Source organism: Aspergillus ibericus (assembly GCF_003184845.1).
Source record: "Aspergillus ibericus CBS 121593 unplaced genomic scaffold BO80scaffold_3, whole genome shotgun sequence".
Lineage (NCBI taxonomy): Eukaryota > Fungi > Ascomycota > Eurotiomycetes > Eurotiales > Aspergillaceae > Aspergillus > Aspergillus ibericus.
In genome coordinates, this window is record NW_020292101.1 from 627,696 (window position 1) to 653,433 (window position 25,738).

The 25,738-nt window shown below is 54.0% G+C and overlaps 12 protein-coding genes across 12 annotated transcripts; 5 read left to right on the plus strand and 7 right to left on the minus strand.

Moving 5' to 3' along the window:
• The first annotated feature begins 455 nt into the window (after window positions 1–455).
• BO80DRAFT_499045 (putative integral membrane protein) lies at window positions 456–2,593 on the plus strand. Its single transcript, XM_025724163.1, has 5 exons — window positions 456–1,087; window positions 1,136–1,240; window positions 1,296–1,693; window positions 1,739–1,803; window positions 1,868–2,593. The coding sequence occupies exons 1-5, from the start codon at window positions 938–940 to the stop codon at window positions 2,395–2,397; spliced, it is 1,248 nt and encodes a 415-aa protein (XP_025579707.1). The 5' UTR covers window positions 456–937; the 3' UTR covers window positions 2,398–2,593.
• Window positions 2,594–4,126: 1,533 nt separating this feature from the next.
• Window positions 4,127–5,378, minus strand: BO80DRAFT_345302 (lactonase family protein; the record flags this gene model as incomplete). The annotated part of the gene is made up of 4 exons (XM_025715319.1): window positions 4,127–4,482; window positions 4,549–5,022; window positions 5,079–5,187; window positions 5,235–5,378. 4 exons carry the CDS (start codon window positions 5,376–5,378, stop codon window positions 4,127–4,129), a joined length of 1,083 nt encoding a protein of 360 aa, XP_025579708.1.
• A 631-nt stretch (window positions 5,379–6,009) lies between these two features.
• egl2 (putative endoglucanase) lies at window positions 6,010–7,507 on the minus strand. The gene is made up of 5 exons (XM_025716538.1): window positions 7,412–7,507; window positions 7,147–7,358; window positions 7,028–7,092; window positions 6,879–6,976; window positions 6,010–6,825 (listed from the first exon to the last, which is right to left on the minus strand). Exons 1-5 carry the CDS (start codon window positions 7,485–7,487, stop codon window positions 6,080–6,082), a joined length of 1,197 nt encoding a protein of 398 aa, XP_025579709.1. The 5' UTR covers window positions 7,488–7,507; the 3' UTR covers window positions 6,010–6,079.
• A 418-nt stretch (window positions 7,508–7,925) lies between these two features.
• On the minus strand, window positions 7,926–9,935 carry cbhB (putative 1,4-beta-D-glucan-cellobiohydrolyase). The gene has a single exon (XM_025713630.1). The coding sequence runs from the start codon at window positions 9,659–9,661 to the stop codon at window positions 8,063–8,065; it is 1,599 nt and encodes a 532-aa protein (XP_025579710.1). The 5' UTR covers window positions 9,662–9,935; the 3' UTR covers window positions 7,926–8,062.
• A 206-nt stretch (window positions 9,936–10,141) lies between these two features.
• Window positions 10,142–11,240, plus strand: BO80DRAFT_421441 (formyltetrahydrofolate deformylase). Its single transcript, XM_025718600.1, has one exon. It carries the CDS (start codon window positions 10,211–10,213, stop codon window positions 11,060–11,062), a length of 852 nt encoding a protein of 283 aa, XP_025579711.1. The 5' UTR covers window positions 10,142–10,210; the 3' UTR covers window positions 11,063–11,240.
• Window positions 11,099–12,739, minus strand: BO80DRAFT_135980 (ammonium transporter). Its single transcript, XM_025713631.1, has 3 exons — window positions 12,167–12,739; window positions 11,285–12,120; window positions 11,099–11,240 (listed from the first exon to the last, which is right to left on the minus strand). Exons 1-3 carry the CDS (start codon window positions 12,572–12,574, stop codon window positions 11,135–11,137), a joined length of 1,350 nt encoding a protein of 449 aa, XP_025579712.1. The 5' UTR covers window positions 12,575–12,739; the 3' UTR covers window positions 11,099–11,134.
• An 836-nt stretch (window positions 12,740–13,575) lies between these two features.
• BO80DRAFT_421442 (translocon subunit SSS1) lies at window positions 13,576–14,295 on the plus strand. The gene is made up of 3 exons (XM_025718601.1): window positions 13,576–13,710; window positions 13,766–13,852; window positions 13,903–14,295. The coding sequence occupies exons 1-3, from the start codon at window positions 13,626–13,628 to the stop codon at window positions 13,941–13,943; spliced, it is 213 nt and encodes a 70-aa protein (XP_025579713.1). The 5' UTR covers window positions 13,576–13,625; the 3' UTR covers window positions 13,944–14,295.
• Window positions 14,296–15,433: 1,138 nt separating this feature from the next.
• On the minus strand, window positions 15,434–17,481 carry BO80DRAFT_421443 (Zn(II)2Cys6 transcription factor). The gene is made up of 4 exons (XM_025718602.1): window positions 17,332–17,481; window positions 16,311–17,262; window positions 15,967–16,267; window positions 15,434–15,919 (listed from the first exon to the last, which is right to left on the minus strand). The coding sequence occupies exons 1-4, from the start codon at window positions 17,363–17,365 to the stop codon at window positions 15,476–15,478; spliced, it is 1,731 nt and encodes a 576-aa protein (XP_025579714.1). The 5' UTR covers window positions 17,366–17,481; the 3' UTR covers window positions 15,434–15,475.
• A 478-nt stretch (window positions 17,482–17,959) lies between these two features.
• Window positions 17,960–19,584, minus strand: BO80DRAFT_397931 (M20 family metallopeptidase; the record flags this gene model as incomplete). Its single annotated transcript, XM_025717401.1, has 5 exons — window positions 19,291–19,584; window positions 18,852–19,234; window positions 18,403–18,792; window positions 18,233–18,360; window positions 17,960–18,189 (listed from the first exon to the last, which is right to left on the minus strand). Exons 1-5 carry the CDS (start codon window positions 19,402–19,404, stop codon window positions 17,960–17,962), a joined length of 1,245 nt encoding a protein of 414 aa, XP_025579715.1. The 5' UTR covers window positions 19,405–19,584.
• A 783-nt stretch (window positions 19,585–20,367) lies between these two features.
• On the plus strand, window positions 20,368–22,185 carry BO80DRAFT_478362 (MFS general substrate transporter; the record flags this gene model as incomplete). The annotated part of the gene is made up of 7 exons (XM_025723279.1): window positions 20,368–20,531; window positions 20,576–20,669; window positions 20,717–20,841; window positions 20,886–21,044; window positions 21,091–21,460; window positions 21,513–21,920; window positions 21,985–22,185. 7 exons carry the CDS (start codon window positions 20,368–20,370, stop codon window positions 22,183–22,185), a joined length of 1,521 nt encoding a protein of 506 aa, XP_025579716.1.
• Window positions 22,186–22,499: 314 nt separating this feature from the next.
• Window positions 22,500–24,127, minus strand: BO80DRAFT_478364 (uncharacterized protein; the record flags this gene model as incomplete). The annotated part of the gene is made up of 4 exons (XM_025723280.1): window positions 24,070–24,127; window positions 23,463–24,017; window positions 22,737–23,426; window positions 22,500–22,535 (listed from the first exon to the last, which is right to left on the minus strand). The coding sequence occupies exons 1-4, from the start codon at window positions 24,106–24,108 to the stop codon at window positions 22,500–22,502; spliced, it is 1,320 nt and encodes a 439-aa protein (XP_025579717.1). The 5' UTR covers window positions 24,109–24,127.
• A 741-nt stretch (window positions 24,128–24,868) lies between these two features.
• Window positions 24,869–25,399, plus strand: BO80DRAFT_431333 (uncharacterized protein; the record flags this gene model as incomplete). Its single annotated transcript, XM_025720737.1, has 2 exons — window positions 24,869–25,134; window positions 25,207–25,399. The coding sequence occupies 2 exons, from the start codon at window positions 24,869–24,871 to the stop codon at window positions 25,397–25,399; spliced, it is 459 nt and encodes a 152-aa protein (XP_025579718.1).
• Window positions 25,400–25,738: the final 339 nt, after the last annotated feature.

Here is a 25,738-nt window from a genome sequence, read left to right on the forward strand (position 1 = left end):
AATCTCTGACAGGCGTTGTTACGTTGCTGTCGAGCACATCCATGGTGTCTCGTGAAGGATGCTTCAGTGGCTGGTTCGGAGAATCCCGAGTTGGCTGGTTCCTGCAGCGGTACCGTGAATACGACCGTCGCCCATTATGGATCAACCTAAACCGGTCGCATCCATGGTTCTCGCACTCCTGGGGGAGCAGGTGTCTATGACAGATGGCCGGCCCCTGTCCCAATGGAGTATAAAATTTCTGCACCGTTCCTGACTCGCCCATCGGGGATGATGCCCCTTCTGGAGGCATCCCCGACCGTCGTGGAGCCAGGCTGCCCACCACCAATAACCGCCCGCCGATGTGCTGAAACTACCGACAGATGGGGCAGCCCCGGCCTCCACCTTGCATCCAACACGACCAGCACTAATCGCAGGCACACACGCGCACCTCGGGGATCAGATTTCCATAAATCCATAAATCATGGCCCTGACGCGAAGGTGTCCGCTCCCCCCCCCCTCCCCCCTCAGTGACCCAACAACGGCCTGCCAACCCTGAACCCACCGCAATTATACACCCACCACTGTCCACCCCCAGTGGACACGATCCAACGTCTTCCAATCCCAAACAGGATCGCAGTGCTCGCATCTCCACGGAGTGACTGCTGAACGACGGTCCGGCTAAGCGAATCCCAAACGCCCTGCTGCGGTTAGCTTGCGTAGATCGCCTTCTCCTTTGGGGGTGCGCACAAGCCCATCACCTCTCCTGGTGGAGGACGGATGAACATCTGCGACCCGGCTCGACGAGTCCCGTTGCTGTCCAACGCGATTAGCTTCCTGTCGACTGCTGGGCCCGGTACTGGTTCTGGACCTCCCCGGCATTTCCGCCCCTTCATATATTGGGTCCTCCCCACCCCGCCGAGCTCAGCTTTCTCGAATATGTCTGGTCTGCGTCAGTAGCATGGCTAAGGATGACCGCAGCCCCGAGGTCAAGGCGGTTGCGGCCGCCTTTATGTCGGTGGCATGTGTGACTGTGATTCTACGATGTTATGTGCGCGGATGGATTGTCCGGGCGTTTGGATGGGATGACTGGGCCATGGTGGTTGCCATGGTACGTTCCTTGGACTCTGTGCATGACCTCCCTCCGCTAACGAGATAGTTGTTCTATGGGATGTTCTCAGGCTGCATGATCGGGGGCGCGATATACGGCACGGGACGACGATTCAAGGACTTGGAGCCACATGAACGCGTCACCGCCATGGAGGTTGGTCTCTCCCCTCATCCCTACATCCCTGCATACCCAGCCTAACAAGGGATAGTACTGGTGGTTCTGTGAGATCGCCTACTGCTTCTCGGCCGTGGCCTGCAAGATCTCCGTCTGCATTTTCTTGATGCGCATTACGGTGCGGCGCATCCACATCTGGATTCTGTGGACCGTCATGGTCATGACGGTCGTCGCAGGCATGGTCTTTATGTTTATTATGTTGCTCCAATGCAAGCCGCTCACGTACTTCTGGACGCGCAAGGCGTTCAGCTCGACATATACCGGCCACTGCATGGATATCCAGATTGTCATCGCCATGACCTACGTGTACAGCGGGTTTGCCGCGCTGTGCGATTTCACCGTGGGCATTCTGCCCATCTTCCTGGTGCGGAAGCTGCATATGAAACAAAAGACCAAAATGGCGGTGGTGGGGATTTTGAGTATGGCATGCATGTAGGTATCCCTCGCGTGTGGCTGACAACCAACTAATCCTCCCAGCGCCTCCTCTGCCACCATTATTCGTATCCCGTGGGTGCATACCTTTGCGGACTGGGACTTTCTCTGTATGCCCCCCCACCCAATCCCCATCTTCCAACCCCATTATCTTCCCATCTAACCATGCACCAGACGCGACCGTCGAAATCGCCCTCTGGTCCAACATTGAAATCGGCCTGGGCATCACCGCTGGTAGTCTCGCCACCCTCCGTCCTCTACTTCGCAAATGGCTCGGTTCGAGTGCCGACCACAACTACGACGCCTCCCCCTTTCCCGGCCCCTCCGGCTCGCGACCCCTCGGCATCAACAAAAGCGGCGGCGTCGGTCGCAGTCACGATCGGCCCTACCCCCTCGGCTCCCTCGATGACACCGGCGTGCAGGGACGTCTCCGCCCGGACAAACTCGCCGTAACGGTGACCACCATCCAAAGCCAAGTGGACCCGGACACGCGACCGTGGCGCGGTGGGACGACGAATAGCAGCGAGGAACGACTGACCGGGTCCGCCGGGAGCGGAGGCCGCAGTCACGGCACGATCAGGGAGAATGGGGATGTCGAATTAGGCCTGGGCATGGGATTGGGCATTCATCGGACGTTCGAAGTGACCCAGACGTCGTCGTCGGGGGGGACGGGACGGACAGTAGGAGTGACGGAACATGTCTAATTTGTGGTGCATTGGGTGGAGTGTTTTTTTTCCTTTGTATGGGTAATGAAGCATAGCATGACGATTAATGGTGTTTGTGGTACTTAGTAGCGTACTCTGTATGGATGCACTCATCGAAGTGATACCATGCAGATGCTGGTAATGTATGCACTCAAAGCTTATTCACAACACCATGCACCTAACCAATCTAAACGCCACGCCACAATCGACCAATTCAATCGATCGGTGACTCGTCACTTGCCAATTGCCACTAAGAGCAACCTTGGTTGGTAGGGTAGTGGTAGATAGATTATCTGCATCTGCATAACCATGCATGAACTCCTCCACCGAGGTGCTTTAGTTCCCATCGTGCAGGAATCCGGTTGGTAGGGTTGATTTTCCGGATTATAAGCTGTTACTCCTTGCTTTGCTTAGTATTGGACTGGTTTTTGTGTTTGGTTGTTGTTTGGATCAAGCTACGGGGTAGATAGGATGCGCTACGCGGCATTCCAAATTCCCTTCGATTCTATTCTTCTACGAGGTACTTTTGAGACGAGCTAGATAGGGAAGTAGAATCGGCATTGTTCACTTCCCAGCACAGCACCTATTCCAATTCCAACCGCCAAGAAAATAAATAGACATCCTAGGGGGAGATAGTAGCCTAAGCCTCGTTTCACTCACGTGATCTCGTATCCTATCCTATCTATTCCTTCTACTTGGCTTCCAACCGCCTAGACAATATAGATATAGACTCCCGCTAAGTAAATCAATCTGAACTACGAAGGTACGATGGCGGAATCAATAGCAGCAGAAATCTAGAACCAGGACTCCCGATCTCAATAACACTGATAGGTACCCCACACCAAGAAACTAAGCGATCGTATTCAATCTTAAAGCAACTGCCAAGTGTAATAGACAGGTATGAATGGGCTGTGCTGGGTCGGATCAGATCCATGACGAGGCGATATACGAAGTGTGGGGCTGATACTACCCTACTACCATACTACTACTATTCGTACTATTAGGTTAGGGTAGGTTAAGTTTGAATCCTTCTGTCGCCTCCTTTTCTTATTTATCTTTGCATTGAGTTTGAGAATGGGCATCTAGCTTGGAGTGTAGATCTATCATTCTAGAGACAGTTGTTTGAGGGAAAGATCTGGATGAGATAGGTAAGAAAGTAGATAGATTGATGTTCTGTTCCTTGTTCTCAGTTCCCGAGAACCGGGTTAGATATCGGCATCGGGAATTGTTTCGGGATTTGCAGATCTGATATATCCATTTCTCTATCTGCTATATCCCTATATTCTCTGCTCTGGAAATTACGCATGTTGAAGGTTTCCACTGTACATCACTCTACATTGCCATCACAGCAAAGTTTAGTCCATGTGGATAGGAGTACCCCGTACGCCATCGTATTCCCCGAAAGACACTACCATGATTCTATACATAGTCCCGGGCTAGATGGTGGGGTTCAGCTTGCGATGAGGGATTTTCCGGTCTATGACTCTGTAGTTTCATTTGAGAATATTATATGCCATTGTGGAATGGATGGGCTCGTCTTTAGCCTTTGTCTGTGTCTTCACTCTTAGAGTTCAACCTTTCGAGTCGGTATTCTTTTTATTTTTTTTTAATTTCGGTCAATGTCGCAGTGGTGGGGACTGTCAGTCAGTGTCAGTCAGGGGATCTGCATCTTACTGGTATTCCCTGCCAGACTCGTATTCGATCGATCTATATACAATCTCCCCACCAGCTAATCATACCAAATAGCATTCATACCAAATCCCTGTTCCGGAATATCCACCCTAGCCACCCGGGCCAGCGTCTCATCCTTGAAGCGATAAATCTCCACAAATCCCAGCTGATCATCACACAGCGCCAACCACTCATCGCTAAAGTCACAGGGGCTGACGGCGTTGGAGTGTCCGCCGCTGGTGGACGTCGGGTGGATGAAGAGCTGACGCTCGATGGTACCATTCGGACCCAGCTTAAAGGCCGTGATGTAGCCGGTGATGTCGAAGGAGTTGCCGCGCGTCGTGGCGAAGAGGTATTCCCCGCTGCGGGTGGTGAAGGTTACGTCGCCGCGGTATTTGTTGCGGGGGGGCAGACCTATCCCATTACTTTGCTGTTTCTTTTTTTCCTCCTAGGAGGGAGGGAGGGGAGGAATTGACATACCAACTGGGAGCAAGGGGTAGGTAATATGAGTAAAGACAGGCTTATGCGTACGCTCATCGATGACATACACGGCCAGTCGATTGCCCGCCTCCATCAACACATAGAGATATTTCCCGCTCGGATGCATCTCCACCCATCGGGGGTGATCACCAGGCGCCGGGGCCTCAATGCAATCCACCAGCGTCAACTTGCCCGTCTCTGCATCCTTGAGGTGTGTCCAGATCTTGTTGGCCTGGAGATCCGCCGAGTAGAGGTAGGTTTCTGTGGGATCGAACACCATGCCGTGAATCCCGGTGTTGGGCTCGTACTCGTAGTTCTGGATGTTTTCGAGCAGTTGGCCATCGGCGCCGGCGGAGAAGACGTTGCCGTAGCCGGCGTATTTGTAGAAGGGGTTGCCGTAGACGTTGTAGGGGGGTTTGTGGGCGGCGAGGACGAAGATGGCGCGCGTGTTGGTGTCGGCGCTGGGGGCGAGTTCTGATCAGTTTAGCGAGTGCTAAAAAAAAAATAGTGACAGAAAGGGGGAAGGGTACCGTGACCGGCAACAGGGTGGGAGGCTTGGTGGACGATTTCAGTCGGGCTGTGGACGGCGAAGCTGTTCCATTTCTTCATGGCAGCGCCGTAGATGGCTTTCTTGTCGTGCTGCTGGGGGTCAGCGTGGGTATGCTGCATGCGGGGATATAGCGTACCGAAAAAGTCATCCAGGAGATGGGTTCCGCCTCGGGAATGTCGGTCTTCTTGACCAGGTCGAGGGTGAGGGCCTCATCGTCAAAGGCGACGGTGTAGATGCGGCCTGGAGGGGTCCAGGTGCCGACCATCAGGTGGTGCTTCATGTTGGCGGGTGCGGTGGGAGTGAAGAGGGAGGCAATTGGGGTGTAGGGGAGATGATTCCTCGAGGTAGAGCGTAGTGAAGAGAATCGAGAATGAAGAGTGCGAAACATGGTATGGCGGGGAAAATGGCGGAGAAGAAGGGAGCCGATCGGGAAGAGACCAGAACAGCTGCCGACGCCTTTCCCCGACCCGGCAATGCGGGGAGCCGGCCGGCATATTCCATAATATCCCTCCTATTGATTCATCATCCACCTCAATTAAAATGTTCACCATTCTATTGTCAGTGTCCATTCAACCCTCTTACCTATACCTGTACAATGTCTCCATCTGAATAAAGTCTGATGGCCCCTGCCATGTCTTATTCTAATAGAGGCACGTGCATGACCCTCCACAGGGTCTTCATTCCCTATCTAAACGGAGTACTCTGCAACGGTTCCCCTCACTACCCCTTCATCAAGGTTACTGCATAATAAACAATTATACCCGTACTCTGACAACATTAATCACAATCATACCATCCCCGATAACAGCCACCATCAGTGGAGCAGATGGAATGGAGGATATCCGGCAATTCCCACTGCCGGGCGGCAACGCCTTTAGCCGAGCACATCGGGACGAGCTTCGGGAGACATGCCGATATCTTATCTTGATCTGATCCAGATCCCATGCATTTTTTTGCTAGCTAAGTAGAGTGTAGGCAACGCTACAAACACTGCCAATACCACTCATTCATCTCCGTACAAGTATACCCAGCCGCGCAGGTCGTCGGCCCTGTCCATCCATCACCACCACATTGCGCGTAGTGGGCAGCTGTTCCGGTTGCCGTAGCAGCAGCAGTAGTACTCACACTCGTAGTACTAGTCTTCGTAGCAGTCGCCGTCGCCGTCGCCGTCGCACTCGTACTACTCCCAGTAGCAACAGCACCAGGAGTATACCCCTCCAACACCCCCAAATAATACTCATACGCGGTCCCCCCCGTCTCCAACGAAAAGATATAATCCCCCCACCACGGCCCCGCAGACCACCACATGCCCCCCAACCAAACATCACTCCCCTCCTCGAGGGCATCCAACATGCCCACCACCGCCTCCTCACAAACATCATTCGCCCCGCCCGCAAACTCCCCCAACACCCCCAGTTTCCCATTCTCCCTCAACCAAGTCGTCGCGGACGCGATCCGCTCCGCGCCAATCGTCGAACTCACGCAGGTAGAACTCGTCCCGGACCCGTCACTGTCCAGGTACTGGTGCATTTCGTAGATGAGTTTGTCACTTGGGTCGGTGAGATTGGCCAGGTTGGTGTTGGTGGTGGTCCAGGTCCAGGCGCCGCTGTACGAGTTGCCTTCGATGAAGATGTATTGGCTTGTGGCGGAGGTGGCGCGGATGGCGTTGATGGCGGCTTGGTTGAGGTTGAGGACCAGGGTTTGGTCCATATCGTGGTATTCGTTGTCTATCCTTCCTTTAGTATGGTGGAAGAGGGGAGGGGAAGGGGGGGGGAGGTACTGGTATCGAAGATCACGAGATCGTTATCGGTGAATTCACTCGCCACGGTGGTCCAGAAGGCCCCGAAGTCACTGGTTGAAGTGATGATGTTCCCATAACTAACTCATCAGCCATGCATGTCACCAACCACCTAGGAAAGGGTACCATACTATCTCCCAAAATTATGCGGATCCACCACCGCATACGCCCCGTAATCCGTAATCGTCTTCACAGTCTGCAGTAAATATACGTCAGCTAAAATCCCCACTATAGGATAGGATATACACACCGCTTTTAAATCCGCCATATAAGTCTCATCCGCCGCGCCCGTCAAATTATCCGGGACCAAGCGTTCCATAAGAAACGGCACGCGAAAGATATTCATCCCCGCGTTCACCAACGGCTCGATATCCGCTGCCGCAGGCCAGATGTAATCCGTGCCCAGGGTGCCGGGGATATTGGTCTGGCCAAATTCGGCGCCGGATTCGTTGCTTCCGAACCCTAGTTTTATTGGTATTCATCTATGGGATGGGGGGGTGGAGGTGGGGACATACATAGGAAGGAAGATCGTTTGGCCCGGGGACTAGCCCAGGCTTGGGTGAGGAGGATGGCGAGGAGGGGGAGTTTCATTTTGTGGATGTGGTGTGCTCGTTGGGATATTCTGCCACAGAAGAAGAAGGTTATATACTAGAATCATTGTGAGTCCACTGCTTCCAAGACGGCATTCGGTCCGTCACAGACGGACTTCCTAAAAGGAAACGGATGACGGATTCGTCACGGATCAGCAGCTCATCGGAACCGCCCGGATCGTCTGGCCAAGCTTCTCTCTGCCGAGTTGCATTGGATGCGGAGATTATCCCGTCCATCCATGTGGCATGATGCGGAGTGGTTCGTGTGCGGTCAGTGTCAGCAGTCGACAGTCAGCGCTATTTTAGCTCGTGACGGGCGGATGAGGAACGGGTTCTGCAGGGGGGAGGGGTGTGATTGGATGGAGCTATATAGTAGGTCGGTAATTGAATTCTAGGTTGGGTTAGACTAGAATAGTGTTTAATCTACGAGGTAGAGTAGTGGGTTCCAAAGCAATTGATCGTATTCCTAGTACGGCTAACTACATCACTATATTCTGCAGCCTAAACCTGCAACCTTCCCTGCAATCACCCTCTGCAGATAACCCCTGCACGCTTAATCTTCTGCAGGCTGCAGCATCACAAACACTGCGAGTAGTACGCATTCTGGTATGTGCAAGTGTATCCACTCACGCACTGCGTCGCTCCCGTCCATCCCTGTCCACCACACTGCGCATACGCGGATGCCACCGCGGTCGAAGTGCCAGTGCTAGTGGTGGTAGTGGCCTTGCTGGTAGTCGAAGTGGCCTTGGCAGTAGTCGAACTGGAGCTGGAGCTTGAGCTCGATCCCGATCCACTCGTGTAGGTCGACCCAAGCGGTCCGACCTTGATGTTCGAGTATTTGACATACGCGTTCGGGTATTCCGCCTCCACGTCGGACGGCACACCAGAGTCAACGCTGCATGTACCGCGGGCCACTCCAGGGGTAGTGGAGGACTTGTTGGTCGGGTAGTTGCTGTCCAGCCAGAGCATGTCGGCCGCATAGTCATCCCACAGACTCAGAACCAGAACCATACCCTGGGCCATGGCGGCGCTCATGCCCTCGAGTCCACCGTGGGTGTCAAACACGTTGTCGTCGCCAAACAGCGTCTTCTCCGCATCACAGAAATCAGACGTGATGGAGTTTCCGCTCGCGGCCGAGTACGACGACTCGCCGTTGGCAATCACCACGCCGTTCTGCACGTACAGACGCCGGATCTCAGACAGCGTGCCGGACGAGGTGCCGTCATCGGTGATGAACTGCGTCACCACGGTAAAAGGACTGTTGGTGTCAACGGTCAGGCCGGGGCCGTAGAAGCTGGTGTTGCCAAGACGGTAAGTGTTAAAGTCACAGCCGTCGGGGTCGCAGGTACCGCTGTAACGGTCAGACGTGGAGCTGTATGTTCCGCCACAGTCGTCACCGTCGCACATGACCTGGCCGGGAGTGTCGCAGGGGTGTGCGGTGAACGCCGTCGAGATGCTGTTCGCTTCCCAAACGTCCATCTCGGCGCAGCAGGAGCCGTGGTCACCAACACCAGTGTTGACGTTGTTGGTCGACGGCACCCAGCCGTCACAGTTGGCTTCACCGTCGATGAACTTCAAGTCTCTCGGACACTGCGAGTCACAGTAGCCAGTGCCGTATTTGGCGCCGGCCTTGTTGCCCGAGTACTTGGAGGTACCGCCGTCGGCGTCCATGGCAACAAAGTACAGCGCTCCGTTGAGACCGCAAGGAAGTTGAGAGACGTCGACATCAAAGGTAAACTCCTGGTTCAAGAGCTTGAACAGCTCATAGTTGCTGTCGTCGCTCATGAGGTACAGACGAGACCCGATGTTCTTGCTGGAGGACGAGGTGACAAAGTTCAGGCGCAGCTCGTCGCCGTCCGTGGTGACACCGTAAGTGGACTCGTAAGAGGCACCCTCGAGCGCGCAGTTCTCGGCGCAAGTCTCATCGCTGGTACAGATGGAGGAATCCCAGCTGTTGCCGGTGTAGCAATTGGTGGAGCTGCTGGTCTGGTGGACCCAGCGCCAATTGGCGTCGATGACAACCTCACCGTCGTTGGTGGTGCAGCCGCTGCTGGTGCAGGTCTGCCAGGTCAATGACGGGTGCGTCTCGGTCTGGTAGGTGCCGACCTGCTGAGCCTGGCTGGTAGCGAGGATGGAGAGCAGCAGAGCTGCCCGGTAGACATGGAAGGAAGACATTCTGCGTGCTGCTGGCTGTTGATGAAGGTGATGCAGGATGTGCTGATGAACAGGAAGGGCAGGACGAGGAATTTATACCTCCATCAATGCTGCTGCCTTCGCTGCTGCGTTCCATGCTGCCTTTCGTCATGCCAGATGTGATACGGCTATGCGGACCGCATCCCGGCCAAGCTCGTATTGTTGATTAATACGACGCCGCACAATCTCGAGCACTATCACACCGTGCTGGAAGGGACGACTTCCTTGACCAAAGCGGCAATGCCGACTTGTGGCGCCACATAAGCAGGAGTTATAGCCGTTGTGCATCCGGTAATCCGACCCGATCGATATGCCGTGATAAACAATAGAGCATGTGACGAGCGCGCGAACCCTACCGCGCAGCCCTAATCTTATCAATCACCACCCCGCCCGAGTCAGCCACGCAAACCGGCAAGGATCCTCGCCGCAACCGGCGGGGCGCGAAATCTGCTGTCACCGTCACTCGAGCTCATCCCTTGATTCAACATCACCACCATACCTCCCCTCACCAAAACTTCCAACCCACCCAAAATGAGCTACATCCTCACCCTTTCTTGCCCGGATCGTCCGGGCATCGTCCACGCCGTGACCGCCTACCTGGTGCAGCAGAACCTCAACATCATCGACAGCAGTCAATACGGCGACCTGACCAGCCAGCGCTTCTTCATGCGCGTGCACTTCAAAGATGAATCCACCCCCGGCCAATCCCTCAGCGAGCTGCGCTCCGCCTTCGAGTCCACCGCCCAGGCCCTCTCCATGGACTTTTCCCTCGTGTCCGCCACCACCAAGCCCCGCGTCCTGATCATGGTCTCGAAGATCGGCCACTGCCTTAACGACCTCCTCTTCCGGGCCTCGACCGGCCAACTCGCCATCGAAATCCCTCTCATCGTCTCCAACCACCCCGACTTTGCCACCCTGGCTGCCACATACAACATCCCGTTCATCCACCTCCCCGTCACCGCCGCTACCAAGCCCCAGCAGGAGGGACAGATCTTGGAGCTGATCCGCGAACATAACATCGATTTGGTCGTGTTGGCCCGGTACATGCAGGTGCTGTCGCCGACGCTGTGCGAGGCCATGTCCGGCAAGATCATCAACATTCATCACAGTTTCTTGCCCAGCTTCAAGGGCGCTAAGCCCTATCACCAGGCGTTCGATCGTGGTGTCAAGATTGTGGGTGCCACGGCGCATTTCGTCACTAGTGATCTGGATGAGGGCCCGATTATCGAGCAGAATGTGGTCCGTGTGAACCATGCGATGAGCCCTAAGGAGCTGACTCATGCCGGTTCCAACGTGGAGAGCAATGTGCTCGCTACGGCGGTCAAGTACTTTGCCGAGAGGCGGGTGTTGCTTAATGGACACAAGACTGTTGTTTTCAACTAGTTTGGGTTGATATATAGATGTGAAATTGTCACTGACTGGTCGGTATATTGATTGAGCCTGAATGCTATGCTGCTACAAGCGGATTCCTTCAAAGGGATGGTAATCCTCCTCTCCGGCCCATTGGGCTTCGTGCAGAGACTCGTCCATTTGGGATTTGTCCATGCCGGCGATCACGTCCCTGTATATGTTAGTTAGGTTCAGAGGTTAAAAGCGGTGACATACTCATCGGTCGCGAGTACCTCGAAGCCGGGTACGCAGTCCACCAAGGCATAGAGGATATAACTTCCTCCAAAGCTCCATACAAAACCGATCAGCGCTTCGACAATTTGTATTCCTAGCTGTCGCCAGTTCCCGTCGAAGAAACATCCGCCCGCAATCTCCGTAACCCCGTCATAGGCCGCGACCGAGCGTTGCGCGAATAATCCTGTGACGATCGTGCCCAAGAACCCGCCCAGACAATGCGTAGCAAAGGTATCTCCGTTGTCGACCCAGCGGTACAGCTTCGCGCGCTTCGTGAACTTGATTTTCAAAGCTTGGTACCCACACACAGCCCCAAGGATGCCGAAGCCCATGGCCGTGCTCATATCGATAAAGCCAGCGCTGGGCGTGATGAGGACGAGGCCTGCAATGGCGCCGAGGAATGTGCTGTCGAGACTCCATTTTCCGGTCTCCCAGTAGGTGAGACTCGCCCAGGTGAGGGCTCCGGATGAGGCACAGAGATTCGTCACGCAGGCGGCCATGACGCTTTTGAAGTTCAGGGCGAGGGTAGTGCCGGCGTCGAAAGCGAGCCAGGCGTTCCAGATGATGATGAGTGCAAGCAGCTGGCAGAGGGTGTTATGCGGCCGGTGGAGGGTTAGGTGCTGCGGAGTGCGGATCTGGGAACGGCGCGATCGGAACAGAGGGTACGAGAGGTAGACACTCATCGCGGTAGCAGTAGCACCGCTGCAGATGTGCACCGGAGTGCCGCCAGCAAAGTCAAGGGCGCCCAGGTTGGCGAGGAATCCGTTCTCCGACCAGACCATATGGGCCAGAGGGGCGTAGATAAAGGTGCACCAGAGCTGAGGATATGAGTGATTGCTAGGAGAAAGAGACAGGGGATCTTACGAAAATGAAAGGAATCAATGGGAGGAGCCGGCCTCGCTCGCAGGCACCTCCGATCGCAATGGCACACACGGTCGCGCAGAAGATGAGCTGAAACTCCGAGAAGAGGATCTCGGGAATTGTACCGACCGGGTCAGCGAGAACGCCGATGTGAAAGACCTTGCTGAAGCCCCCAAAGAATCCGTTGCCTTCGTCGTAGGCGAGCGAGTATCCGAGCATCCACCATTGGATCGAGCAGACGGCGACAGCTAGTAGCCCGGGGTAAAATGAAGCGATACTATTAGAGCGCGTCGAGTAGCCCGAGTAGGCCAGGCCGACAGCAGGAATGATGAGCCAGCAAAAGACGGAACACACGAGGATGAAAAGGGTGTCCGTTTTGGAGCAGGCCTCCCAGGCTGCTTGTATAGACATGGTGCGATACGTTGGTCGTGATCATTGCGATGGTCGGGACGAGTGTCTTATATCGCAGTCATTGCTTCTGCTGGGCTGCAGTGCTTCTGCAGTGCTGAGCAATGGGCGAATCACGCCTGCATGGCTTATCGTAGCTGTGATTGAGACTGCTATTGGTTGAGCAAGCCCATCAGGACGATCTCGAGCTCAGCTCCTGCAAGGCGATACTCAGATAGGGAGGTGCAGCCAGCCTATGCAGCGGGCGAGTTAGTGCAATATGCAGGCTGACACTGAAATCCCTGCAGTCTGCGACAGTGTGTTCATTAGCAGAGCAGCGATTGGGTCAGTCTGATGTCCCTGAGATTGCGATGCAGATTCTCAACTGGAGTGAAACTGTCTCAAACTTCACAATTTTCACTTCCAGTGATCTGTTTGTCTTTAGCATTCTATATGGCTTTTGGCAGAACTGTCTGGACGAGTCATTATGATAAATCATATGCGCATCCAGCAGCCGTGTCATGTCGAGACTATCGTTAGTATCATGGTTAGCGAAGTGGTTAGCAAAGTGGCAGCCCAATTTGTGCAGCACATGATCCGTTGGCTCAGCCAGCCTGAAGCCAGCAAATATATCATCAACTGTGAGCTCTGTTGATTCATATATGGTTCCTGAAAGTGACTTGAACCCTTTTTCATCCTCATGAAATAGCCTAAATCCTCTGTAGATTAGTAGAATGATCAGCTGTAGACTCGGCGATGGCAAAACCAACACAACGACGTGAGAAACATCGATGAGTTGCTCACAAGAACCCCTCCTCTAGCCTCCTAGCGGCTAGGAACAACTCGGGATAAATCCGGGGTAACCCGGATCCCCAGCCACCGTGGCTGGTATATACACCGCCACACCCGTGACAACTGCTACGTGGCCAGTGACCCCCGGAAGGGAGATAATCCGCCCCTTTCAAGCCCGACCGGCCGCCATTATTCGCCGACCAGCAAAGCACAGCTGGCTCGTTCGCGTCCATCCTCCAACTCTCACCTCTCCCATTGACACACCAATCCACTTCGCCTTAACATGTCTGATCAGGTGCAAGAACTCCTCAACGTCCCTCGGGAGTTTCTCCGGGATGGCATGCAGTTTGTCAACCGCAGCCAGAAGCGTGAGTGTGGTGCCTGGGTTGCTCCTGGATTCGACTCAGCTAATGTTGTGGATAGCCGATAAGCGCGAGTTCATCAAGATTAGCCAGGCGGTTGGTACTGGGTTCTTGATTATGGGGTTCATTGGATATATTGTGAAGCTGAGTATGTTTGCTGTCTCCATTGCTGCGATGTGGGTATTAACGGTCTGGTAGTCCACATCCCCGTCAACAACGTCCTCGTCGGTGGCGCGTAAACAATTGATCGATATCGGTGTCAAAGCAACGAATGGGCCATTGATCAACTGCGATGCAAGAATAAACCGCGATGCTGGCATGCACGCGGTCACGCGTGTAACATTATACCGCCGTGGGAGCTGGATCGGCTCTTGAGACCAGTGGTAACTGGCATATGTGCATAATTAGTCTGGGTAGGCGTTCGGTGTGTATAGGAATACCATTGCTTGATTCCATGCTGCTTGTGATGGTGCGTAGCAGTCATTGATTGAGCACAAACATGAGAATACCCGGCTAGCCTTGTCTGCATTATACCTGTGTTAGCATCGAGCCATGCCAACATTCACGTAGTCTATATATCATCAATTACGGAGACTTATTCCGCGCCTCCTCTACTATTATCACTACTATGTAGGACACATTCTTTTATACTCCGACGATCCCAAGCACCCATGATGTCACGACCCAACCACCACCCAAATCACTCATTTCTCAACCTCTACCTACAATGGAACACTCCAACCAGGAATATTACCTATGCATCGACCCCACACACCACTGCCGACATCCGACCCGATTCATCATCTCCATACTCCACCTTCCCTCCCCTCCCCTCTTCACTTCCGCCACTCATCCAAGTTATATACCAAGCACTGGCAGTACATACCTAGTTCCCCTCCCCCCCTCCCCCCCCCCCCCCCCCTTCCTCTCCCCCCCCACCCAAATTTTAAACCCAAGCCTGGGGGCACACTCCCCTTTTCCCCCCCCCCCCCCCCCCCTCCCCTCTTGATCATCTCCCAAACCATAAACCCCAACCCCATCCTCACATTGAACCAACCCACAAACACCCCCCCAAACAATGGACCCAATACTCCCACCACCAAACCTAACCCCCCTCTTCACCCTAACCTGCACCGTCGCCCCACCCCTCGAAATCGGCCCCGGGCCATACGGTCGTCGTCGCTGCGTGCGTGCCCATCACAGCCGGGACCGTGCGCGGCAAATATCTCTCCGGGGAGGTCGTTCCGGGGGGGGCGGATTTCATGTATCCCTCCCATACCCTAACCCCATTTCCTTGTATATGGATATGAATGTTGATAGGTACGAACGTGTTGTACAGGCTCGTCGAAGACAACCAAACCACGCATGTGAATACCAATTACGTGATTAGGAGTGAGGATGGGGCGTACGTTTATGTTCGGTGCGTATTATCTCCTCCTACTTAATATAAGGATTGATACTAATAGAAGGCTGGATAGAACGGAAGGAACCTGTTCCGGCCCTCCCGAAGTTTTAAAAGCCCTGATGGAAGGTGACGGGGTCGATCCCGATCAATACTGGTTTCATTTACATATCAAGTTGGAGACCGGGCATGAGAAGTATCGGTGGATGAATAATCGGGTGATTGTGGGACGGGCGACGAGGGCGAAAGGGGAGGTGGCGTATGATGCGTATTTTTTTGGAGAATTAATTAAATAGGTTTTTTTTTCTATATTATTTTCGGCTTCGTGGTTTACAGGTGATGAAGGGGTTGGGATTATATATGTGGTGTTTATAGAACGCTAATCTGGTGATTGCGCAGCATTTCGGCCAGATTCGCATACTCGCCTGCACTCGCGTCCTGGCGAGCGAGCACGTCCTCGGCGATTTCAAACGCCCACATGTGTTCGGAGTGAAAGGCGCGCATGTCGTAGAGTCGTTCGCGGAGCCATTCGCGTTGGATGGGGTCGTCGGTCTCGATGATCGCCATGAGTAGGGGCCAGTGCAGCCGGCGCAGGAGGCGCGGATCCGCAGTGTATTGCTTGTGGGCGTTGTCGAGGATGTTGGTGAGGGCTTGGCGGTGCAACGCACTGGGAGGCTGCAACGGATCGAACAGACGCCGGTGGAAGAGAATCTGCGCGTAAAAGTTGTTGACGGCCATGTAGATGGTGTTGAGGGTGCGTCGGGTGGAGCTCGGGCTGGCGAATTTGGCCGTGAGAAGAAGGTCGGAGTATTTCTGTAAAATTAGTGAGAACGCTGCGGTGGACATGGAAATGTACATACATCGCGGATAGTCATCATCTCGGCAAAAAGTTCATCGCCCGTGTGGGTGCTCGTATCGTCGAGGCACTTCCACAGCTTATGCCACAGGGTGTAGCCGACGTGCAAAAACTCCAATCCCCGGTAATTCTCCATGTCGTCTGACACCTCCTGGTCCGGATATTGCTTCCCCCAGAAGCATCGGCTCCAGAGTCGCGCGCAGCGGTACAGATGGTCGGGATGGAGCGCTTCGTTGTCGGAGTTGAGCACGTAGTCGTAGAGCGAGTCCGTCGTTCCGATGGATCGTCGGTTGACATCGATGTACCTGACCGGTTAGCGACGGCTACCAACCCGAGGAAGAAGCTCACAGCATCCACAGCAAGAACTGATCCGAGATGAACGATGCCCGGGACACCGTATCGCTCGGCTGGTCCGCCTCCATCGCCAACAACACCTCGTTGACGTCCCGGATATGGAACAATTCCGGATGGGTCTCCAGCAACGATCGCACCCCCTGCAGATGCAGGTGCAGATGGCGCACGCAATGACCGAACTGCCACTCGTACGCGACCATCAGGAACATGGTGGCGAAGATCATCTCGAGCTCCATAAACGACACCTGCGGTTTCGGCGTTTCCAGCAATTGCCGGAATTCCTTGACGGCCATGCCGTAATGGTATCGACCGTGATCCTCCGCTGTCGGACGACCTGGCGATCGCACCACCAGGCCATTGCGATGCATGTCACTCGCTGACAAGGCCAGGATCATCCGCATAATCACCTTGCTGGTGGTGGCGGGCCCCTCGTACAAGTACCGAAAGCTGCTCCATTGCCAATTTTTCATATAGTAAAACACGACCGACGACGAGGGGAAATACTGAAAGTATTTCTGGTCATGTTCGGTCAAGACGAGCGAGTTGGCGCAGGTCAGGCCGGGGTCCGACAAGGGTCGGTATAGGGGCGACGGTTGGTAGGGCGGAAACGGCCAGCCCGTGGGGAAGATGACGTCTGGGGAAACCGGGGTCAAATCTGGGGCTGCGGGGGACTGCCGATGCCACAGGGTCACCAAGGGGGTGGCATACTGAGGGTGCAGGATGCCGTTGGAGACGTCGGTGCAAGACGATACCGGTGTAGGAGCCGTGGGGAGGACGCTGCTGGGCCAGCGAGGTTGCGCCGGCTGCAGGTGCCGGACGGGGGCATGCGCCTTGCCGCGCTTGACAGGAATCCCCCACTCGCAGGTCAATCGCAGATTGCAACACCGCTTGCACACTGGCCGTTCTTCACCGCATTTCACTTTACGACGGCGGCAGGTGCTGCAGCCTGCCACGCGAGTCAGCTGGGTGATTTCCCGGACTTTCCGCCGAGGCCGGGAAACTCGGGCAAGCATACCATTCTTCGAGCGAGGCGCGTTCCGACCCGACATGGAATGAATGGCCCACTTGGTCAGAGATCGATCAGCCGGCAGGCATCAGTGAAGGCACGAGGGGGGTTCAATTCCACACCGTCGAGGGAGGGAGGTGGAAGTGGGCAGCGGGAAAGTTCATCGGGAAAAATTGAGGCAAAGGAAAAGGAAAGGAAAGGCCGTGAAGGTTTCCCTGCTTAGTCAGCGGAAAAGCAGACTGACTCGTAAGGCAGAGGCAGAGACAGAGAATAAGAGAGAGAGAGAAAGCATCTAAAGGGATCATCGAAGCAGAATGGCTTTCTAGATGCAGAAGGGTGGCTCAGCCCTATCTGGGGGATTCCCCGGTCGCAGGGCTGGCTTACTCCAACCCTTGTCTCACGCCATTGGGGTAGTGGCTGGGCCAACACGGTACTCCGTACTTAGATGAGGGATCGTCCGTAGGCTTCAATTGTCCTGGTGAGAAATACCGTTCTCTCAGTATACAAGAAGGATGGCAGTTTAGTCTCACTGACACATATCGCCGAGGAAATTCCGAGATTCATCCTGGCTGCAGGAAGAAAACATTGCCGCATGATTGATATAGGGAGAATAGGTGTGCCGATCTCGAGGCTTCAACTACTCCTGACTACACTCCTTCCATTGCCTCTGCGCAACCCCAAACAACTCATCACTCGTCACCATCTCCCAGCCAATCAGTGCCAGGGACTTGCCCACAATCACTGCTTCTTCATGAGCAAAGTCCGTTCCAGCAGCTGCAGCAAAGCTGGGATGATGGGGAAATGAGCCCTCTTCGGACGTGATTCCAAACATCGTGTGCAGCGTCGGTACGAGGTAGCTGACGTTGCCTGAAAAGTCAGAAGGGTCTGTGATGAAAGAATGGATACTTACCAATATCTGACGACCCCGTCAAGACCTTCTCGTGTCGCTTGAGGACGTTCCGATCGTACTTGGCCATGTGCGCTTGATACCGGTCGCACAGGGTATCGTTGATCTTGATGTCGGTATACAGCTCGTTTCTGGTCCGTTAGCGCAGTCCCCAATCTTACAGGGCCACATACTCGATAATCTTAACTTCACACCCCGTCGCCAATGCCCCAGCTTCGATGCAGTTCCGGACCTTGACCATTAACCGGTTCAACCCTTTCAATGTCGGACTCCGAACCTGCCAGTACGCTTTGGTGTAGGAGGGAATCACGTTGGCCACCTTAGGGGTATCCAGGAAGGCACAGTGGATACGCTCATCCGGACGGAGTTGTTGGCGTAACACGGCCACATTGTTGTAGGATGTCACCAGGGCATCAAGAGCATTAACTCCTTCCCAGGGATTGCCGCCGGCGTGGGCACTCCGGCCGGTGAACTCGCAATGGATTTCTTTCCGAGCATTCATAAGCACTCCGCCGACACCGTCCGTTACGACGCCAGGAAAGAGCTCTTTAGGCCCGGCGTGGCTGAAAGGTCAGCACGAAGATGTAGTTAGATGAAGTGTTGTCACAAAGAGGGAACATACGCCATCAATGACACGTCTACATCCTTGTATGCACCCGCATCAATCAGCTTGGCCTTGCCACCACCATTCTCCTCAGCAGGTGTGCCCAGAAGCTGAGTACGACCGGGGATCCCGTAGTGTTTTAGAATGGCAGATAGGGCCAGGAAAGCCGCCATGCTGCTTGTGGTGATGAGGTTATGGCCACAGGCATGACCAATATCAGGCAAAGCATCGTATTCGGCATTGAAATTGATCATTCGCCCCCCAGAACCACTGATGGCCTCGAACGAGGTGTCCAATCCGTATGCATGGCGGGTGACGGTGAAGCCTTGCTTCTCAAGAAAGTCGCAGATGGTGTCATGGGCTCGATGCTCTTGGTAGGCCGTTTCTGGGTTGGACCAGATCTGTGATAATCAGTCAGATCGGTCATCTAATGGCGAGGTAGGTGAATATTGTGTACCTCTCTGTTGAGCTCTCGAAGTGATGTTTGTAAAGACTTCAACGCCGTATCTACTGATGCCTTGACCTCCGCAATACTGGGCACAGGCTGAGTAATAGTTTGCGTAACGGTCATGGTGATGGTTCCTACTTGCTTGCTGAAAACTAGGCCAAACCCGAGATATCTGCCGGCGTCATATATGCTCACGCAGACATCGTCACCGTGGCACGCATAAGCGAGAACAACCTCGGCCGACGACGAACAAATCCCGAATACGATCGAGTCGATTGATAGGATCCACCGGATGCTACGTCGGCTCATCCCCGCATCGTGGAAGATTGCCGTTATCAGCGTCCCAAGCTCAGGGACGCGGAGAGAGGCGATAATTAATAATCTAGTCTATCGATACTATCAGGTTATCAGCATTGGTTCGGCAGATAACAGCAGCAGGAAGTGGATCGGGCCCTCTTCCTGGCCAACACAGGCGCCTTCTCCGCACGATCGAATCTGTGGGGGAGGCGCAGCAGCTCCTCTCGTGATATGTCGCAGCATCAGGGCCAGTGGAATCGCAAGGATAAGCCCGGTGGAGAGGACGGATCAGATGCCGGCATGCCATGAACGGGTTGAGGCGATAACCTGCGGCGTCGTTGCCGAGCGGCGCACCGCATTGGCGCATCTGCCGACCGGATTCGCGCTGACCATCTCCATATCGCGCCCTGGAGATGTCATTATACTCGATCAAGTATCAGTTCTACCTCTTTTCCAATCGGGCCTGGGAATCCTCAAAGGTTCCCGTTTCGATCCGGGTGAGCTAGATAGGGAAACTGACCGACGGGCCTCAATTTCCGTGCAGTCCTTGGAATCGCTATTATCTCGAGCGACTGACAAGACGATCAACCGCTAGAATATGCTCGCGACCTTTGCCGGTGGAGTGCATGGGCTGGTTTGTACCGAGTGTCGGCCGTGATCGCGGAAACTTTGCGCTTTTCCGTGAGGACGGATTCGCCTGGGAATCTTATAAGCGATGGCTTGGCGCGCCTCCTGTATATAAGCCTAAAAGTCTGTCCCTCATGCTGTGGTTCTATCAGAGCCATCACCATGGAAAAGCCACATACAAACCCACCTTCCGAGACACCAGAGCTAGACGATCTAAAACTGAAAGAAGAAGCCACATTAGCCCGAGATGTCGGAATTGGTCAGGTGTTGGAGGTGGAGGCCACGCCAGAGCAGGAGCGGAAGGTCTTGCGGAAGCTAGATATGATGTATGTCCATAGTATGCTATTGAGAATGGTGCTCACAAACCAAGATTGATTCCCTTGATGGGAGTGTGTTATATGATGCAATACATGGACAAGCTGGCTCTAAGCCAGGCGACCATGTTTAACCTGCGACAAGACCTGGTATGTTAGCCAACGTACCAGCAATGTGTATATGCTGATCAGTATAGCACCTCGAAGGTCAGGAATATACCTGGACGTCCGCCGTCTTTTACTTTGGATACTTTGCCTGGAGCTGGCCCAGTTCGTACCTCATCGTCCGGCTGCCCATTGGCAAGTATATTAGTGTCTCAGTGTGCGTTTCCATGTGCCGGCAGAGGCAAAGCTAATGCCATGTAGGCTACTATGGGGAGGCGTCCTAATGTGCCACGCGGCAGCAAAGAATTTTGGGGGCCTGGTTGCTGCGAGATTCTTCCTTGGTGTCGGTGAAGCTGCCATTGCCCCTGGCTTCTCGCTCATCACCGGGATGTTCTATAAACGAGAAGAACAGCCAGCACGGTATGTCCACCACAAACCTGATCGTAGCACCGAGCTAACAAGCCAGCCAATCCGCCTGGTTCTTGGGCAACTGTATCTCGACCGTCATTGGCGGCGTCGTCGCATATGGTATCGGTAGCATCGAAACACACGCCATCGCCAGCTGGCAGCTCCTCTTCCTCTTCCTGGGTGCCATCACCGCATTCATTTCGTTCTTCCTCGTTGTCCTTCTCCCCGACTCTCCCAAGAAAACCATCTTCCTCACCAAGACCGAACGCGCCATCGCTGTACAACGAACCCTCGCAAACAAAACCGGTGTCATGGACGAAGGATCCTTCCGATGGGACCAAGCCTGGCTCGCCGTCCGAGACCCCCAAACCTGGTTCCTAGTGCTGTACACCTTTTCCGTCAACCTCTGCAACGGCGGCATCACCAGCGTAACTCCCCTCCACACGTACCTCAACCCACCAACTAACAGCCAATACCCAGTTCTCTTCCATCATCATCAACGGCTTCGGCTTCTCTGAAGTCCGCTCACTACTCATGCAAATGCCCCTCGGCGCCGCACAGGTCGTCTTCCTCCTCCTAACCGCCGGCCTCGCCACGCTCATCCCCAACACGCGGATCCTGATGATGATCCTCAACACCATCGTGTCCATGATCGGCATGATCCTCGTCTGGAAACTCGACGAAGATAACCGCAAAGGCCGACTCACGGGCCTCGCCCTCGGCGCCGTCTTCGCCGTCAATATCCCCCTGTCATTGAGTATCATCAGCTCCAATGTAGCGGGGTTCACGAAGCGAAGCACCACCAGCGCGTTACTGTTTGTGGCGTACTGTGTCGGGAATATTGTTGGGCCGCAGTTCTTTTATTCGTCCGAGGAGCCTTATTATCCGGTACGTCATCTTCTTGGGTTGCTGTGAATGTACGTGATTGCTGATGGAGTGAGTAAATGTGTAGACAGGCATGAAAGCGGCCATCTCGGGGCTAGCGTTGGGGGCGTTCTTCCTGGTGTGTCTGCTGGCATATTATGTGTGGGAGAATAAGCGCCGGGATCGGGTGTATGGGTTGCCGGCGCAGATGACGGAGAGTCAGGAGTTGGCGTTGGGGTTGTCGAGTAAGACGGACCTGGAGATAGAGGACTTTCGATATGTTTTGTAAATTGTTGGGAATGTGAGAACTTGACTATCGCTTTGGGGTTGTGGTGTCTGGTTCGGTGGGAACGGGTTGATGTGCGGGGTGAAGAGAGAGGGGTGGGATGCTGTTGTTCAATGGTCTGGTAGAGAAACTGAAGTAAGATGATAAGGTAGGATGAATGAACCGGGTGAATAGGAGGGGATTGAGAAGAGAAGAGATGAAAGAGAGATGGGAGAAGGGGAGGGGAAGGGGAGGGGAAGAGGGACCGGGATTCACCGGCGCAGAGGAGGTATTATTGACGATGGACGCCGGTCACATACATATGTTCTGTACTATTCCTAGCCCAGGTAGTGGCCCCATTCCTTCGTAGTCGTCTGAGTACCACCACGTTCTATATAATTCCCAAACAAACAAACAAGCAAACAAACAGGGGGTTGAACAGGCCGTTCAACAAGAGAAGCTGCGGAGAAAAGACAACAATACATATATAACCCAATCGGTTAAAAAAAAAGGAAGTTCCCTTAGCCAGACGGCTCAGGGGATGGGACAGTGTATTGATTGGCGCCATCATGGACCCATAGGGGATAGTCATCGGCTAGCATAGGCGTTGCCCAGTCTCTCAGTCTTTCATCCTCCCACAGAGCATACCCCCACAGCCGGTAGAAGTTCTCTGACCCACATTCAAACATATCATGGAAGAGTATGGGGGATCTGCTCTCAGCCCTCAACCAAATCCGCTCCCAGGCTATGCTAGGCCGTTCAGAGGGTGGCAATGTTCTCAGGAGCTCCCTGAAGCCATGCATGTCCGTGCCAAAGTCAAATCTATCTGCAGGGTAGAGGAAGTGCACTTTGTCCCTAGACGAATCCGGGAATGGCCACAGACCGATGTCGTAGAACTGGTATCTAAATCCTCGAGCATTAACGAGCACCAGGTTGCGGCGAGCCAAGAATTGCTGCTGTCGAAGGATTTGGCCGAGGAGTGCTGGACCTATCGAGGACATCTGTTCTGGGACCTCGTCTGCGTATCTGAGATCATCACAGTCGCTGATAAAAGTAGCCGTAGGGACACGCAGGTCTTCGGGGAGCTCGCTGAGGAAGGTGTAGCCGGTCTGTATCAGGTTGTCTGATACTTCCCGGATGATTCCTTGGTATTTATGACAGTAATGCTGGAACAGACAGGCAAACTCCTCAATTTCCCATGGTGCCATGGTGCTAAAGAAGAGTTGCCACGACTCCTCGCTGGTGAACGTCTTCTCCTGGTTAAACTATTTATTATCCTGTAGAGAATGTTCCGCATCCACCGCGCGTTCGACACTACCGAAGATATTTCTATAGATTTGGAGCCGATAAAAGGCGCGAAAGACACGGCGCTTCTCTATTTCTGATAGAGCTAGGGGTAGATGGTCATTGGCCCACGTGTTGTGCTCTATCCAGAAAGGTTGCTTTGTAGTTCTACTGTAATCCTCCAAAACCCTGATTGCCATATCATGCAACTGTAGTAACTGAATTATTTCTTTGATAGTTGCTGGTTCATCTGGGAGGGGTCCTGATGATACTTCCCGTTGACGAATCTCATCACTGCGATGTTGACTGTCTAGAAGGGCGATGATCTTCTCCTTGTTGGCTATGTTATAAGCGTATAGTCCTTTGGAGCGAATAGCGGTGATTGCATCTGCGATATTTATGAGGCCGGCATAGTGCTCCTGCAGCAAGTTCTGGAGGAGCTCCTCTTTCACCAACTGATATGTATCATAGTAAGCGGGAGATGCAAGGATAAGCGACCCTAGAGAGCCCAGATCAGGTACGGTGAACAGGATGGAGATGTGTAGTTCCACGGGTAAACCTTCCAGGGTTGCCTAGGATGTCAGTGAGCGAGTCTACCGTCAAAAACGATTGGGACAGATTTACCATTTCCTCGAAACCCTTTGGTGGGGGGAGTTGATACATCTATGGGATTGCGGCTGACAGATGAGGAAGAAGTGTGCGACGACGGGAGAAAAGAGGGGAAGGGAGGGGAAGGGGGGAAGGGGGCAATCTCCGACACTTCAGTCACAACTTGGGACTTACGATTGGAGCCTGTCTAGTACTACTAGTCCAAGTAGTACTGGTTGCCCACCTTACCTAGGGTCTCCCGGGTTAGGCGCCCTTTGCCTTCCCGATCCCGCCTGGTTCCGACTCCTGCAGGGGCTATCGGTACCACCACCACTAAGTCATGTTCAATCCAGGTCGAACCCACTCCCGACTTATCCATGATACTTGCACGGATTTGGTGCACCCACCACGGTCACAATGGGGCAACTCGTGTTATCGGTGTGAAACCCATTGAACATACCCCCAATCCAATGGATTAGAAACGGCAACGATCGCAATCATTGCCACTGGCCGGGCCCCTGCCAAACAATGCAGGTCTCTGGCCTCGGGATCAGCGCCTGCATGCCAAGTTGAAGCATGTCCCCCATCTTGGCGAGGCCGGGGCGTCCAGGATGAAGCTCTATCTATAGACACCACCCAGAACATGGGTCTGCTGGGTGGACATATAGGCGCGCTCTTTCCACCTCTTTGCGGTGTCCCCCTTCCCCCCCCCCCCCCCCGACAATTCAACCCATCTCATTCATTACTATCTTCCTGCACTTGAACATGAGTCAAGGCAGCTGGAACCCCAACGAAAGGGTCATCAGGGACCGGCGAGGGTCCGATGCGAATTACGATGTTCGCTCCCCTCGAAGCTCCCATGTTGGAGCTCAACCTGAAAGCTACTATGGATGATTCTTATACCAAGAATCCGCAGCCATACACGTCCCCCGTAATGGAGGACTATCAGAGATACAAGGCCGCGGAACGTCGGTACACCGCCGCAAGAACAACCCTCGCCCGTGCAGAGCCGACTTCTATCGGTAATGATGAACCGGACGCCCTTCCACGTCTACGAGCGGGCGAGCAACTAGCTACCGATACGTTGCTCGCTTCCAACTCGTGAGTCTACTAGATGAGCTTCTATCTATCCTGCAACGATGCGGCCTGCTGACGGGTGACTTGGTTCCACAGGGTCGCGGCCGCTCGGAGTGGCTTTGACCACAAATATTCCACGGCCTACGAGGACCGAGAGGACAAGGCCAACCATCGGAAAGTTGCCCAAAACTTCCTCCGGAGGTCATCCGGTACACGGAAGCACCGGGAAACGATCCGCCAGAAAATCAAGGACATTCAGCGCAAACGGCCAGATGATGCTGGCTTTTGAGTGCCCGACAGGGGAAGGCTCTCCCTTGTCAGTTCAGCCCTGTATTAGCGGTGAATGCTTTAGATTGCTTTGAGAATCGAGAATAAAATTGACGATTGGGATGGCTGGGTGTCTGGTTGATGTGCTGGGTGTAGGAGCATTCGGACAGAGGAATGAAGAGGTGCGTGTTGAATGGCGTAGAAGAAGGAGAGTAAGACAGACCATCACAAGCACACATAGGAGGAGACATTGACATGGATAGATGAGACAGAAGGAACGGTAAGAGGAGCATGAAAATGAAAGTGAGGGAGGGAGAAAAACAAAGCGCAAGAAGGAGGAAGTTTCAAGTAGAGCGGGAGA